The sequence below is a fragment of the Phyllopteryx taeniolatus genome, chromosome 4 (genome assembly GCF_024500385.1).
Source record: "Phyllopteryx taeniolatus isolate TA_2022b chromosome 4, UOR_Ptae_1.2, whole genome shotgun sequence".
In the NCBI taxonomy this organism is placed as follows: Eukaryota; Metazoa; Chordata; class Actinopteri; order Syngnathiformes; family Syngnathidae; genus Phyllopteryx; species Phyllopteryx taeniolatus.
The window spans coordinates 19436081-19451996 of NC_084505.1; the positions used below are offsets into that span (position 1 = coordinate 19436081).

Below are 15916 nucleotides of genomic sequence, written 5' to 3' on the forward strand. Positions count from 1 at the left end.
TTCATTCTGGCTTAAAACACTAACCCTTGTTTCCAGCCCTAAACTTGCTTTGAAAGGCTACTTTGAAACCCTACCCACAGGCCTGAAACCATAAAAACGGTTCTTTGGTTGAAAATGTTCTAAATGTCCCATCAAGGTCATAGAGGAAAACTGCATAGTTGACGGTGAAAGGGCAAAGCGAAACAAGTGACACTTCAAATGAAAGGTCTTGACGGGTCCTCTCCAAACGTGCTCTTACTCTGTTGCGATAACGAAAGTGGCAAAAAAAAAAAACAACCAACACGTGAGGTTATGCAAGGACATGTTGCCATGGCAACATTACTCGCACATCTGTGCTCACCAAGAACCAAAGAAAGACCCAAAAAAAAAAAAAAAAAAAAAAGCACTTTTATTTTGACAGCTCGGCAGTTCACATGAATGGTGAAGCTTTGAAAAGCGGTCACGTCTTTGACCATTTTTTGTTACGCAGTAAAGCTTCCATGACGTGGGGGAGTGAAATTAAATTGTCATTTTTCAAAGACGTGCTTTTATTTTGACGACATGCACATTCAGTCATCTGCGCTCTATCCTGTTAATTATTATTATTTTTTTTTTAAATATTAGGTTTGGGGTTACCTATTTTAACCTTTGTGATAAAGCTTGGTTGCGTACAATGTGTGTGTGTGTATGTGTGCGCACGCGCGTCAGCCAGTGCGCAGGATGATGTGCACTCCAGAGTCGGTAAAAACTGGGCCGCTCATCTCTCCAATCTTGAGCGCAAACGAGGCGTCTTCGAAAGGCTTCTGCATCTGACCTGAGAGTACAAATCACGCAAAAGCACAAACATTATGTGAAGGTATGTACCAGAGCTCCCCCTACTGGTGTCAAGTGTCATTGACTTTTAAAGAAACCTAAGAATGCACAGGGTGTCTCATAAAAAAGAAACAAAACAACAAAAATCACACACACAATATAAATGACAATTTTATATTGTTTTTAACAGAATTTAGTTTATTTTAAGAATTTGTTCTTTAATTTACTTTTCAAATTAAACTATTTTATTAACTTTGCTACATTCTTCTTAAAATTAGAAAATATATAATCAATGTTTTTTTTAAAACAAAAATAATTTTAATAAATGTTGTAATTTGTATGTATTAAACTTATTTTCAAATGAAAATAAAAAAATAAAAACACAGAAAATAAAATATTTTCTTAAAAATAATTTCATTCTATATTGAATTTTTGATAAGAAATTGTAATGTCTCCGTTCATAGTTATTTAAAATTTAAATATATAAAATATATGCTGTACATTATTCTTTTTTAAATTGAATAATCCAATTCAATTCAAATAATTGTTGTTTAGTTATTTTTTCCAATGGAAAATTAAGAGATATTTAAACATTGTACATTTACTTTTTATAATTTAAAAAATACAATTGTTATCATTTTATTGTGTCTGTTATTGTTTGAAAAAAATTCATAGAATTTTAAAGACATAATACACCGCGTTAACACACTCCTGCTGTTTTTGACATGACACTTGTGTACAGCTGTCAAACAAGCTCCACTTATTTATTGTTAAACTTGTGGTTGAGAAACTGAGCACTAACCTCTGCCAAAGAGTCCCAAGTCGCCACCGTTCTTGGCTGAACTGCAGTCGCTGAACTGAGAGGCCAAGTTCTCAAACTTCTCCTCTTCCGACTTGATCCGCTCAATATAGTCTGAAAACAACAAGAATAATAATTAAAAAAAGAGTCAAGCAAATGAAAATACGACACATTGGATGAATGCTTGTCACAACTTACTCTGAATGAGATCGAGAGCCTCGTCTTTGGATCGCGTGATGTTCTGCTCCCGCCAGGAAGATGGCCGACGGGACTGGTTGTGCTTGACCAGGAGGTGCGAGCAGCGGACCTGCCGCACAAAACACAAAATCAAAATACAGATTAGGCTTTCGCCATGTGGCTTTCAAATCAAATCTCAAAATTATTATTATTAATTTTTTGCACATGAATTGACCTTATCTGGCTCTCCGTGGCCGTCTCCACCTGCAGGTCGTTCCCATTGGCTGGCGTTGGTGATGTGGTTGAAATAATACACCTTGCCTGCACAGAGGGGACATTTCACATTGATTTGCGGGGGACTACAATTGCCTATATTCATAGTTTAACATACATAAACCACAAACTATAATGCCTAAACTCTTCAATATCATCTCAAACTTATCTAAGGATTACCATTAAAAATAAATGACTATCAGATTTGATTTCAATTTTAATAACCACTCAGCACAACAAAAACATACAGCCAGGTCCCTAAATATTGGGACATGGACACAATTCTCACCTTTCTGGGTCCTATATTTCGTATGATTTTGACATTTATGGGTAACCCTTGTTGGTTTGCGTTTGTAAGACAACCACACTCTTCATAAAGCATTACCAAATCCTCATAACTCATAATATATATATTTTACTTTTTTTTTTTTTTTTTTTTTTTACACCCCCTTCCCAACAGCTTCAGGTTTGCGCCAGCGGCACAGTGACGTCACGCAGGGCCCAGGGAGGATCGGCTCGCGCGCCAACATCATTTGACAGCTTAGATAATACACAAAAAACTTAATTTGTCACGTTTTACTACACATTCAACCGTTATCACTTGCGGCCTCTCGTCGCTAAAGTTTCACCAGGTCTAACTTTTAAGTACAATTGAGGCCCTGCAATGCTGATGCGGTTTGCTAGCTCCCAAGCTAGGGTGCGCATGACATCGCAGTGTTTACGGACCAGCGAGCCAGTTTACGGCTTCTCGTCACGCCCGTTTGGTCACCTGAGCTGCGGCTCATTCTTTTCTCCCAGCCCGATGGTAAAGTGTCCTCATCTGCCATTGTTATTCCCAATCCCGTTGCAGGCTTTCCTCCCCAAAATGGACAAATCCAAATGTAGCAGCCGTGTGCGAGGGCGGTTACGACACTTTACGACAACCCCGACACGTTTACAGCTCTCGCGTTGTGTTTTTCCTTAACGCCCGCTTTTATTTGAACGTTCTCTGTCATTGGCCGATAAGAGCTGTCGATCATAATTGCACGGATCTGATTGGTCTAGAGGCTAAACCAGTGAGACGAGAGCCTTATTGAATCATTGGCGTTCCAAGCTTGATTTATTTTGCTACTCTACTTCTGGTTTCGAGGTAATGTAGACGAGTTTCACGCACATTAGTTGTAACTTTGAATAAATTATTGTCATTTTAACCCCACTCGTGCGTACTGAGGAACGTTACGTAAATAACACACTTTCCTGCATAGCATGTTAGCTCGCGTTGTGTTAAAAGCAGCATTTGAAGTCTTATTTCCGAACAGTGTAGCACAATTGGACTGTTATTACGTTCATCCCAAGGTGTTAGTTGTTTGAAATAGTCACTCACACTAAGCGTGCGACGCTTTAAACACTCGTAACACGTTTACGTTGACAGGCAGAACGACAAGATGATCGAGGTGGTCTGCAACGATCGTCTGGGCAAGAAAGTCCGGGTAAAGTGCAAGTATCCTTCATGCTGAAAGCGGCCGAAAGGCACCGAATTGAAAAACATCATCGTAGTTTTTAATTAATAGCCCTTTACCATTTCCAAGAAAAACATATTCGTAAATAGTCCAAGAATTGAAGAATTTTGGATAAGGGTCTTGTATTGGCTATGGCGTCACAGGTGCGCTTCCTTCATAAGTCAAACTTCCAGTTCTGAGGACACCATCGGAGACCTGAAGAAGCTCATTGCAGCCCAGACGGGGACGCGGTATGACAAAATCATCTTGAAGAAATGGTAAGCAAACGCCATGGACGTTGTCGTTTTAGCCCACGGTCAAAGGTGGCAAAAGTACTGACACGCTGTGATTAGAAGTCAAGATATTAGGGGGAAAAAAGACTGGTAAAGTTACTGATTCACCTCTTGTACGCAAGTAAAAGTAAAACCATACAAAACTTCTCTGCACACAAAATGTAGTTTCTCTCAATTTACATCGTGTCGCCATCTGTGGAGGCTGAAAAAGAAACTGGCCTATTTTGACAAGGAGTAGAAAGTAATGGTTTCAAATGTAGGGAGTAAAAGTAAAAAGCTGTCAGGAAAATAAGTACTTAAGTCAGGTACAGATACGGGGAAAATGTACTCACTCAGTATCAGACGTTTTCATAACAATTCCCCATTTTGCCAGCTGTTTTAGAAACATTTTGACTGAAATTTGAGACCCTCAAAATATTGTGGTCTGTGACAACATCAGCACCCAACCTACCAAAACAAAGAGCACTCTCTTCTATGTTTTACAAGAAAAAAAGTTTGTTTGTAGCATTTTCCATTCTCTAGGAATCAGCGGAACATGGGTTGGTTTCACCAAAAACACTGGTTTCTGACCAAAATAAGGAGAAAATGAGCTTTTTATGAAAACAACAGTCACTTAGACACCAATATTTTTTGCTTTTATGATGCCTCAAACTATAAAACAACAAAAACAAGACTGAAAAAGGGATTTTGATTGTCAATTATTTAAAGATGTACAAAGAAGAAACATGCCATGAGCGACACTTACTCACCGGATGGCTTGAGTTGAACGTCAGTGGCTCTTTTTGCATGCTGTTTGCCATTCACGCCATTAATTGTGACGCACACTTTCTACTAAGGCTTTATACATCCAAGGGCTGGGCAATTAATCAAAATGTAATCATGATTTTGGCTTCTCACCATCAAAAACACATGATTAGTGTCCCGAACAGCGCTGGGTGTGTAAGCATGTTCTTGTGTTGTGAAAGCACCCTGAATACACATCGCTTGCTAGCAGCAAGCGTAGTGACGTATATTATTCTGCCCTCCCTGAGCATGCTTTAAGCTGTTAATTGACACCCCCAGTTGGAGTTTACTGTAAAACTAAACGCACAACAAAAAGAATTACTCAGATTGTACATTTAAATACAAGTCATACTTTGTTTTAGAAACATTCCAGCTTCCTGCTGACACTCAATGGAAAATGCTATTGACGGGCTAGCAAAAATTAGCATTACAATTTACGGGAGGGATTTACCGTCAGATAACAAATATTCACATACAAATGCTGTAGCAACACAAATAGACGGGTACTTTAACAATACTCACAGGTAGGCATCGATAATCGAGAACCGATTGGAACCGGGACTAAAGTTCCGGTTCTCCCGGAATCGTTCAAATTAAAAAATTTCAGTTCCCAGTTTCGATGCCAAGTCCGACGACCCCAAAGAAGTGTCGAAAACCAACAAAGAAGAACGCGCACGAAGATGTGCTTGTGCCCAATGGCGGTGGCGGCAAGCAAAAGTGTGTCTTACCTTTGTGAAACTGAATGACCAGTCCCTTCAGTGCAACACTTGGAATAAGATTATATTGTGCAAAGGAGGCTTTCACGATGTGTTGCGTCTGACGCGCTTCGAGCCTCAGCCTACACCGCGCGGAGCTTCGGTGAAGTTAACTCTCAGTAAATTGGGTGAGTGAAAGGATAAAATACGTCTATGCCAACATTGAGGCAGATGACAAGGTAAACGGTCTGTTGCACTTTTGCACTGATGGTTTTTAGCGTTTATTTGAGTCTTCAGACCAACATAAGAGCCGATGACAGAAAAAAAAAGCTTAACATTGAGCTAAAACTTCACCGTAGGAAATTGACGCAGCTGTTTAACTAGCAAAGCTGTGGGTGATAGACAGGGGGAAGCAGCACTTGCGTGAACGTCAGCGGTGCAGCGCGTTAAACCAGCTCACAAGCAGTCCGGACTCCAGACCAAGTTGACCGCTCTCACTTGTCGTTGTAAATATTATTTTAGCGAAGTATTGTGAGTCCGTCCTTACCTCCATAATGAGTACCGACCGAGCACTTCAGTATGAACAATTAACCCACAATGCATTGCGCACTTAACACGCCAGTCTAATCTAATTTGAATCGAATTACTTTCCTGGTACAGTGACGCGTTACATTGCTTGTTACTCAAAATGGCGGGAATTTTAAACCCGCATCACTGACCATGACTTTGTACTGTAATAGGCATTTTAAAAATTACAAAATTTTGTACTGTGGCCTCAAAAAAAAAAGTGCTCCAATGTAACGGACAATCGGGAATATCAGATAAACACACCCGCCCCCACCCCTTCTTAGTCCGTTCTAACAAGGTTCCGCTGTATTTTTATTGATTTTTATTTATTTATAAATTGCTACTATTTTAATATAGTTTTACTTCTAACTAACTAACTATCTTCTGGTTGTTCTTTTGAGTTATATGTAAAGTTGAGTTTTGGCAATGGAAACAAAAACATTGAAATCAATGAATAATTGTGATTTCATTGCCAATCAAAATAATGGTGATGATTATTTTTTCAATAATTGCCCAGCCCCAATACATAATCTGTTCGAGTGTAAGGAGCCTAAACTTGTCTCACTTTCAACATGTTTGCAGTTCTCTCCCTCATAATCGATGTGACAAGCCGAGATTCACCACCTATAATCTTTACTCAAAAGCTATGCTGATTTTTATATTTATACTATTCCTCTGTGCTAGTAAAGGTTGGATTCCACTTAATGAATATAAACCTTCACGGCAGTTGATGAGTTAAGTCCCACCAGTGCTCACAATCTTGTTCTCCTCTGTGTAGGTACACCATATTCAAGGACCACGTGTCACTGGGAGACTGTATCCTTCACACTTGATGTGCTGTGCAATGTGTTGACATTAGGAATGCACCGATACCACTTTTTTTTTTTTTTTTTTTTTTAAACGAGTACGAGGGTACACGTTCGCACATGAGTACTTGCTGATACCGAGTACTGATAATTGATAATGCCGTTACATCTTGTAATTGAGATGAAAATGTTTAAGTTGAAGAAAGCCCAATTCTTAAACATGGCATTTGTTTCTCTCAAATATAACGCTTTCCATAGCAACTACTTGTCATTTCAACATCCAACTGCAAGTTCTTTAAATCCAGCCTATAACACAAGGCATTTCAGTTTTGTGGTGTCTTCGTCCGAACATGAGGGGGCACTATGAAAAAGATTTCACTGTGCATTCCATGCCGCACTGCCTGAAAACCTTAACAGAATGAATCCCATATTACAATTACAAGTTATCCTTTTGAAATCCTATTTCACTTACTTTCTCAAAGTAATAATTACATTTGATTGCATTTTAATTGTGCTCCTGTTATAAATGAATGCATCCACAGGACCTTTTGATCTTTTCTCCCCCCAAAAAAGTAGATTAAAACCATAATCATTATTTTGGAATTAACCACATATTTGTTCTTTACACAGATAATAAACTGATGAAATGTAAGTAATAAAACATTTGTTTGCTTTATGTTTACAGCATGTCGAAAACATAATACCATGTTGACTTCATGACAATAACACGTCATATGGCAACCCTTTAAGTGGTTATTGGCATTGTTCCATTAAAAAAAAATGGTCCCAAATTGTAGAGATGAAACTTAAAAAGTGAATGTTCTTTTATGTGTTCAAAAGTTTAACTATGGATCTAACCTTATAAACTAATAGATTGCACTACAAGGTAATAAGTTCACTTGAAACGACTGCAATGTCACATGACCAGAGAGCGCCAATAAGCTTCTGCTTTTGCAGTGACTCCCCCCCCAAAGGCAACCAATTTAATTACACATTTTCTCCGTCCGGCTGGTAATGTGGTATTTATTGGTGCTTGTGGTTTTGGAGAATTTTAAATGTGTCGGTACTGGTATCAGATCTTAGGTGAGTATTGTCCTGTGTTTGACTTAACTGTAAGGTTTACAGACGAGATCCACGATGGGATGAACCTGGAGTTGTACTATCAGTGAAAGGAAGGCTCATTCTGTCAGGAGATGATGACATCATTAGTATTTTTGGGACAAACAAATTGATCATGTGAATTGTTTTGATATTTTGAAAAATAAAGTGGATATTTACCAACAATCATGAAAAGTGAAACTTTGATTCGTTTTCAAAAGGATTTGCTTGAAATGAACTTGGAGGCACACGTGATTGTGGAGCGACCACGTCAAAGTCTAGAAACCGTCGACAAGTAAACAATAAAATAAAAGGACTATAACAGAGGAACAAATAACTAACACAGCTCTCTTGGAATGTAAGAAAGGATGCACACAACATTGTGGCGCGAACAAGTCAGTGACAATTGCCATTAAAGAAATCATCTACACCAAAACAATAAAATAAAACGTTCTCTTACAGATGACCAAATAAGATCTCATATCGTATCTACTGGGATACCATTTGTGCAACTTGCCACATCGAGTTACACCTCAAATTAAAGGCCCTGATAAGGACAACCCAGATATGTTATTGTTTAGCCATTCTGACATTGGAGGACGATGCAATGACCAACAAACAACATAAACCCCCACAAGGCTTTCATGGTTATAAAACCCAATTTATTCACATGTTGAGATGACGTGCACTACTTTTTCGCACACATGATCTGACACTGTGAAGTCCTGGCCTGCAGGTCAGCTGTAGTCAGAGTAATCCTCCTCCACGTAATTGGAAGGGAAGAAGCCCACCTAGGCGACAACAACTGTGAGTCTCTGAAAGCGTGTACGATAAATATTTTTTTTCCTTCACTCACCTTGCCATACACTTCTCCTTTCCACCAGCCACTGTGGCCTTTCCTGGATAGGATCCTGATGGTGTCTCCTTCGCGCAGAGACAGCTCAGAGCGGTCGCGGGCTGAGAAGTTGTACCTGGCCCTCGCCATGCCGAAGGTTCGCGAGCCGCCTCCTGTCGGGCGACGTTCAGAACATCCACATTGTGATTAAAAAGGGTCAAAAATCGAGGTGCGATAAACCACGTTAAGTTGTACCTCAAATCAAAGACCTTAATGAGAGCTTTCCATTTGATCATTTCAACATTATACGAAAATGCAATGTATTTTACTTTTTTTGTTTAAATACAAAATCATTTTGCTTCAAAATATCTAAAAAAAATTAAATGAATTAAAAAAAATAATAAATAATTACGAGTAGCCCTTTTGCAACAAGGTCAAACATGAATGTGAAACAAACAACAGCGAGTCATACATCATACAAAAGCCCCTGGATGAGAGCTTTCCAGATATAGTCTTATTTTGATGACCCAACACCCAAAAAGCATCTTCCCTTTTTTGCGTGTACAGAAGCACAAACCTTTGGGCACGGCACGGGGCCTGTGGTCGTTGCTCTGCTCAGCTTGCTTGTACGGCATGTGCAGTGTGGTGTCCACGTCCTTGACACACTCCTTCAGGGAGTTCTGCTGATAGAACTCAATCATCTCCTACAAGAATACATACACACAAGTGAATCATTTCTATTAATGGGGAGATCCATCCATTTTCTACCGCTTATCCGAGGTCGGGTCGCGGGGGCACTAGCTTTAGCAGGGACGCCCAGCCACTTCATCAAGCTCTTCCGGGGGGATTCTGAGGCGTTCCCAGGCCATCCGAAGGACGGAGTCTCTCCAGCGTGTCCTGGGTCGTCGCCGGGGTCTCCTCCCGGTGGGACATGGCCTCACCAGGGAGGCGTCCGAATCAGATGCCCCAGCCACCTCATCTGGCTCCTCTCGATGTGGAGGAGCAGGGACTGTAGATCCTCCCGGATGACCGAGCTTCTCACCCTCTCTCTAAGGGAGAGCCCGGACACCCTGGGGAGGAAACTCATTTCGGCCGTTTGCATCCGGGATCTTGTTCTTTCGGTCACGACCCACAGCCCGTGACCATAGGTGAGGGGAGGAACGGTAAATTGAGAGCTTCGTTTTTCGGCTTAGCTCCTTCTTCACCACAATGGACCGATACAAAGTCTGCATCACTGCAGACGCTGCACCGATCCGCCTGTCGGTCTCCCGTTCCATTCTTCTTTCACTCGTGAACAAGACCCCAAGATACTTGAGCTCCTCCACTTGGGGCAGGATCTCATCCCCAACCTGGAGAGGGCACGCCACCCTTTTCCGACTGAGGACCATGGTCACAGATTTGGAGGTGCTGATTCTCATCCCAACTGCTCCAGTGAGAGGTGTAGATCATGGCTCGATGAAGCCAACAGAACCACATCATCTGCAAAAACCAGAGATGCAATAGTGAGGCCACCAAACCGGACCCCCTCTACGTCTCGGCTGCACCTTGAAATTCTGTCCATAAAAGTTATGAACAGAATCGGTGACAAAGGGCAGCCTTGGCGGAGTCCAACCCTCACCGGGAACGAGTCCGAATTACTGCCGGATATGCGGACCAAACTCTGACTGACCGGACCGAACAGCCCATATCAGGGGGTTCGGTACCCCATACTCCCGAAGCACCCCCAACAGGACTCCCCTAGGGACACGGTCGAATGCCTTCTCCAAGTCCACAAAACACATGTAGACTGGTTGGGCGAACTCCCATGCACCCTCGAGGACCCTGCCGCGGGTGTAGAGCTGTTCCATGGCCAGGACGAAAACCACACTGCTCCTCCTGAAGCTGAGATTCGACTTCCCGACGGACCCTCCTCTCCAGCACCCCTGAATAGACCTTACCAGGGAGGCTGAGGAGTGTGATCCCCCTGTAGTTGGAACACATCCTCTAGTCCCCCTTCTTAAAAAGGGGGACCACCACCCCAGTCTGCCAATCCAGAGGCACTGTCCCTGATGTCCACACGATGTTGGAGAGGCATGTCAACCAGGATAGCCCGACAACATCCAGAGCCTCTAGGAATTCTGGGCGAATCTCATCCATCCCAGGGGCCTTGCCACCAAGGAGCTTTGTAACCACCTCGGTGACCTCAACCCCAGAGATAGGAGAGCCCGCCTCAGAGAACCCAGACTCTGCTTCTTCATAGGAGCGTGTCGGTGGAATTGAGGAGGTCTTCGTAGTATTCTCCCCACCGACTCACAACGTCTCGAGTCGGGGTCAGCAGCGCCCCATCCCCACTATACACAGTGTTGGTGGTGCACTGCTTTCCTCTCCTGAGACGCCGGATGGTGGACCAGAATTTCCACGAAGCCGTCCGGAAGTCTTTCTCCATGGCCTCACCGAACTCCTCCCATACCTGAGTTTTTCGATTCAGCGACCACCAAAGCTGCATTCCGTTTGTCCAGCCGGTACCCATCAGCTGCCTCAGGAGTCCCACCGGCCAACGAAGCCCGATAGGACTCTTTCTTCAGCTTGACGGCATCCCTCACCGTTGGTGTCCAGCAACGGGTTCGGGTATTGCCGCCACGACAGGCACTGACCACCTTACGGCCACAGCTCCGGTCGGCCGCCTCAGCAATGGAGGCGCGGAAGATGGTGCACTCGGACTCGATGTCCCCCGCCACCCCGGAACATGAGCAAAGTTCTGTCGGAGGTGGGAGTTGAAACTCCTTCTGACAGGGGATTCTGCCAGACGTTCCCAGCAGACCCTCACAATATGTTTGGGTCTGCCACGTCGGACCGGCATCTTCCCCCATGGAAAATCCGTGATGAGCACAGAAGTCCAACAACAGAACACCGCTCAGTTTCTGATCGGGAGGGCCGTTCCACCCAATCACACCCTTCCAGGTCTCACTGTCATTGCCCATGTGAGCATTGAAGTCCCCCAGCAGAACAATGGAGTCCCCAGCGGGAGGGCTCTCCAGCACCCCCTCCAAGGACTCCAAAAAGGGTGGGTACTCTGAACTGCTGTTTGGTGCATAGGCACAAACAACAGTCAGGACCCGTCCCCCCACCCGAAGGTGGAGGGAGGCTACCCTCTCATCCACCGGAGTGAACCCCAACGTACCGAGCAATAAATATACCCACACCTGCTCGGCGCCTTTCACCGTGGGCAACTCCAGAGTGGAAGAGAGTCCAACCCCTCTCGAGAGGACTGGTACCAGAGCCCAAGCTGTGCGTGGAGGCGAGTCCTACTATAACTAGTCGGAACTTCTCGACCTCACACACCAGCTCGGGCTCCTTCCCTGCCAGAGAGGTGACGTGCCACGTCCCTAGAGCCAGCTTCTGTAGCCGGGGATCGGATCGCCAAGGTCCCTGCCTTCGGCCACCGACCAGCTCACACTGCACCCGACCCCTATGACCCCTCCCACAGGTTGTGAGCCCATGGGAAGGGGGATCCACGTTAGCCTTTCGGGCTGTGCCCGGCCGGACCCCATGGGTGCAGGCCTGGCCACCAGGCGCTCGGCCGGGAGCTCCCACCTCCAGGCCTGGCTCCAGAGGGGGGCCCCGGTGACCCGTGTCGGGGCAAGGGAAAACCAAGTCCATCGTTTGTCGTCATCATAAGGGGTCTTTGAGCTATGCTTTGTCTGGTCCCTCACCTAGGACCTGCTTGTCATGGGTGACCCTGCCAGGGGCATAAAGCCCCAGACAACTTAGCTCAGAGGATCATTGGGACACACAAACCCCTCCACCATGATAAGGTGACGGCTCAAGGAGGGTTAATGGGGAGATAGTAAGGAAAATGTATTTTTTAATGTCTCGTGTACATAGTGTGTCTGGAGTATCTGCCTGGCCATTAAGTGTGAAATTAAACAACCAAGTAAAGCTTTAATTATCTGCCTATTCCTGAAAAAAAGTGTCTTTGAGTGGGCCCTCGATGTTGTTGTTATTGATCCGTGGGCTATTTTGATGAAAGCATGCCACAGATATGTTACAAAGACACATGGGAACTGTTTTAAATCGTAATAGCATGACATATTAGGTCTCCTCCCTAATGTTAATGTTGGCATGTGAGACTTACCACCAAACCCTTGAAGGCCTTCTTCTCATTGATGCGGAATAGGCCATCATAGGAGGTGATTTTAATATGTTTGATGTCCATGCTGAACCTGCCATAGTAGAACAAACATAGTATATACTTTCAATGACATTTTTACAAAATTTTAAAATGGCTCACTCCCCGCCCCCCAACAAATGAGGACAAGAGACGACATCATGGGTCTTCGGTGAGGGACCAGACAAAGCACAGCTCCAAAAACCCATATGATGACAAATAATTCAGGAAAACGTTTTCCCTTGCCCGGACGCGGGTCACCGGGGCCCCCCTCTGGAGCCAGGCCTGGAGGTGGGGCTCGAAGACGAGCGCCTGGTGCACCCATGGGGCCTGGCCGGGGACAGCCAGAAAGGGTAACGTGGGTCCCCCTTCCCCTGGGCTCACCACCTGTGGGAGGGGCCATAGAGGTCGGGTGCAGTGTGAGCTGGGCGGTGGCCGAAGGCAGAAGCTGGCTCTCGGGACGTGGAAGGAGCCCGAGCTGGTGTGTGAGGTCAAGAAGTTCCGACTAGATATGGGATATGGGCTCTGGTACCAGTCCTCTTGAGAGGGGTTGGACTCTCTTCCACTCTGGAGTTGCCCACGGGGAGAGGCACCGAGCAGGTGTGGGTATACTTATTGCTCCCCGGCTAGGCGCCTGTACGTTGGGGTTCACCCCGGTGGACGAGAGGGTAGCCTCCCTACGCCTTTGGGTGGGGGGGGATGGGTCCTGACTGTTGTTTGTGCCTATGCACCAAACAGCAGTTCAGAGTACCCACCCTTTTTGGAGTTCTTAGAGGGGGTGCTGGAGAGCGCTCCCGCTGGGCCCTCCATTGTTCTGCTGGGGAACTTCAATGCTCATGTGGGCAATGACAGTGAGACCTGGAAGGAAGTGATTGGGAGGAACGACCCCACCCCGATCAGATCCCGAGCAGTGTTCTGTTATTGGACTTCTGTGCTCATCACGGATTTTCCATAACAAACACCATGTTCAAGCATAAGGGTGTCCACATGTGCACTTGGCACCAGGACACCCAAGGTCGCAGTTCGATGATCGACTTTGTGGTCGTGTTTTTATGTCTTTGAGACTTGGGTGAAGAGAGGGGCGGAGCTGTCAACTGATCACCATCTGGTGGTGAGTTGGCTCCGATGGTGGGGGAAGATGCCGGTCCGACCTGGCAGGCCCAATCATATCGTGAGGGTCTGCTGGGAACGTCTGGCAGAATCCCCTGTCGGAAGGAGTTTCGACTCCCACCTCCGACAGAACTTTGCTCATGTTCCGGGGGAGGCGGGGGACATCGAACCAAGTGGACCATGTTCCGTGCCTCCATTGCTGAGGCGGCCGACCGGAGCTGTGGCCGTAAGGTGGTCAGTGCCTGTCGTGGCGGCAATCCCCGAACCTGTTGGACACCAGCAGTGAGGGATGGGGTCAAGCTGAAGAAGGAGTCTTACCGGGCCTTTTTGGGCTGTGGGACTCCTGAGCCAGCTGATGGGTACCGGCTGGCCAAGCGGAATGCAGCTTTGGTGGTCACTGAAGCAAAAACCCGGGCGTGGGAGGAGTTCGGTGAGGCCATGGAGAAAGACTTCCGAACGGCTTCGAGGAAATTCTGGTCCACCAGCCGGCATCTCAGGAGGGGGAAGCCCTGCACCATCAAAACTGTGTATAGTGGGGATGGGGCGCTGCTGACCTCGACTCGGGACATTGTGAGTCGGTGGGGAGAATACTTCGAAGACCTCCTCAATTCCACCGACACGCCTTCCCGTGATTGAGCAGAGTCTGGGTTCTCTGAGGCAGGCTCTCCTATCTCTGGGGTTGAGGTCACCGAGGTGGTTAAAAAGCTCCTCGGTGGCAAGGCCGTGGGGGTGGATGAGATTCGCCCGGAGTTTCTAAAGGCTCTGGATGTTGTAGGGCTGTCCTAATTGACACGCCTCTGCAACATCGCGTGTTGATATAGATAGATGTATATTTAAATGCTAGATATGTAATGTAAATAGATAATATCACAAACTGAGGACATTTGGCTCGATCACAAAGTTGTTTTGAGAGATAAAACTGCAATTTCATTGTGTCCCTGAAGGCACCACCTGCTGCGGTGAATCTTACTTAATGCTGATGGCAAATTCTCCGCCGTCCTTCTGCCGGACCAGGTAGGTTCCTTCAGAGCGGGACATGAGCAGGTTCTTGGCGGCGGGTCGGTCCATGTTCCCCGCAAACCTTCAAACATGGACAATCACAACTACTTCTTTAGCCAGCACCAGTGACGACATCTGCTTTATGAAAAGTAGTGGGACCAATTATAGCCACATTTCACACCTAAAAGCTCGAGAAATGTTTACTTCTTAGTACTTGTAGTTCCTAAAATAACATTTTTAAAAAATGTTTTTTTTTTAAAGGTCAATGTCTTTTTCGAATCGTCACAAGAAAAAAATGACATTAAAACAAACAAAATAAAATTGAGCTGATTTTGCTCTCTGTTGTAAAATTAAAGAAATACTCAAGGACAGAGTACATGTAGAGTGCTACTTTTCTTCTTATGAAAAACAAACAGAGAAAAATTTGTAAGTGCTGAAATTTCCGTTCATTTCGATGGTGTAAGATGATTTGATAGTGTGTTTTGAGTAACGGGCGTGGTCACAGAACGAGTAACTCATATCTCAAGGCACCACTGTATGCAGATACAGTACAAATAATCTACATTAAATAAAATTCTATCAAATAATTTCAATTAAATTTAAAGTAATTGCAATTATTTAACAAAATAATAACTTAGAAACTAAGTATAGACATAAGAAATAATAATATAAATGAATTAAATTGAAATAGATAATATGATTATTTAGAATTCAAGCGTAATTAATTCCGTTATAAAAATACAAAATAAAAATAAAATGACTTTAAAATTATAGTTTTTTTTTTTTTTTACTGAAGTTAGTAGATATGCAGACAAAAACACTAAAAATTAGTTAAATCAAAAAGTAATAAAATTAATGTAAAAAATACATATAATTCTTAACATTTCATAAGAATAAAAAAAATCCATTGCTAAGATTCTAATTTTCTGAAAATATAATACAGTATATAGCTGGAATAGGCTCCAGCACGCCCGCGACCCGAGTGACGATAAGCGCAACGGAAGATGAATGAATATAATACAGTATGTACTATGTATAATAAAAATAACATAAAATGAAACAAC

At 44.3% G+C, this 15916-nt stretch overlaps 3 protein-coding genes and 1 long non-coding RNA gene across 20 annotated transcripts in view; 2 read left to right on the forward strand and 2 right to left on the reverse strand.

Moving 5' to 3' along the window:
- Positions 1-368: 368 nt before the first annotated feature.
- pin1 (peptidylprolyl cis/trans isomerase, NIMA-interacting 1) lies at positions 369-2977 on the reverse strand. Its single transcript, XM_061770321.1, has 5 exons — positions 2811-2977; positions 2004-2089; positions 1790-1898; positions 1595-1705; positions 369-793 (listed from the first exon to the last, which is right to left on the reverse strand). The coding sequence occupies exons 1-5, from the start codon at positions 2866-2868 to the stop codon at positions 684-686; spliced, it is 474 nt and encodes a 157-aa protein (XP_061626305.1). The 5' UTR covers positions 2869-2977; the 3' UTR covers positions 369-683.
- Positions 2978-3037: 60 nt separating this feature from the next.
- On the forward strand, positions 3038-7947 carry ubl5 (ubiquitin like 5). 2 transcript variants are annotated; one of them, XM_061770323.1, is made up of 5 exons: positions 3038-3170; positions 3453-3521; positions 3714-3797; positions 6636-6673; positions 7789-7947. In XM_061770323.1, the coding sequence occupies exons 2-5, from the start codon at positions 3466-3468 to the stop codon at positions 7830-7832; spliced, it is 222 nt and encodes a 73-aa protein (XP_061626307.1). In that variant the 5' UTR covers positions 3038-3170; positions 3453-3465; the 3' UTR covers positions 7833-7947. The 2 variants fall into 2 exon arrangements, with proteins under 2 accessions (XP_061626307.1, XP_061626308.1); XM_061770324.1 differs by lacking the exon at positions 3038-3170 and adding an exon at positions 3181-3376.
- A 454-nt stretch (positions 7948-8401) lies between these two features.
- LOC133476645 (proto-oncogene vav-like) overlaps positions 8402-15916 on the reverse strand; it is a 33087-nt gene continuing 25572 nt past the window's right edge. For 13 of the 16 annotated variants that reach the window (XM_061770302.1, XM_061770304.1, XM_061770301.1 and 10 more), the window contains 5 exons: positions 14824-14934; positions 12711-12798; positions 9174-9300; positions 8618-8769; positions 8402-8552 (listed from right to left, as the gene is read on the reverse strand). In XM_061770302.1, coding sequence (XP_061626286.1) covers positions 8499-8552; positions 8618-8769; positions 9174-9300; positions 12711-12798; positions 14824-14934 — 532 coding nt within the window. In that variant the 3' untranslated portion in view covers positions 8402-8498. Of the gene's footprint in view, positions 8553-8617; positions 8770-9173; positions 9301-9364; positions 10076-12710; positions 12799-14823; positions 14935-15916 lie in introns of those variants that run through there. The other 3 variants (XR_009788103.1, XR_009788104.1, XM_061770313.1) reach the window with 3 other exon arrangements.
- Positions 8705-14975, forward strand: LOC133476652 (uncharacterized). Its single transcript, XR_009788105.1, has 2 exons — positions 8705-8825; positions 14798-14975. It is a non-coding gene; the product is annotated as an uncharacterized LOC133476652 (long non-coding RNA).

Bases quoted from the DNA above. Each gene is read 5' to 3' on its own strand.
- ubl5 (XM_061770323.1), top strand. From the start codon at position 3,466: ATGATCGAGGTGGTCTGCAACGATCGTCTGGGCAAGAAAGTCCGGGTA. The intron at 3,798-6,635 runs GTAAGCAAACGC...TCCTCTGTGTAG, and splicing joins AAAATCATCTTGAAGAAATG to GTACACCATATTCAAGGACC. The intron at 6,674-7,788 runs GTATCCTTCACA...TAAGGTTTACAG, and splicing joins CCACGTGTCACTGGGAGACT to ACGAGATCCACGATGGGATG.
- pin1 (XM_061770321.1), bottom strand. From the start codon at position 2,868: ATGGCAGATGAGGACACTTTACCATCGGGCTGGGAGAAAAGAATGAGC. The intron at 2,090-2,810 runs GTGACCAAACGG...CCCTCTGTGCAG, and splicing joins AAGAATGAGCCGCAGCTCAG to GCAAGGTGTATTATTTCAAC. The intron at 1,706-1,789 runs GTAAGTTGTGAC...TGTTGTTTTCAG, and splicing joins GGCTCTCGATCTCATTCAGA to ACTATATTGAGCGGATCAAG.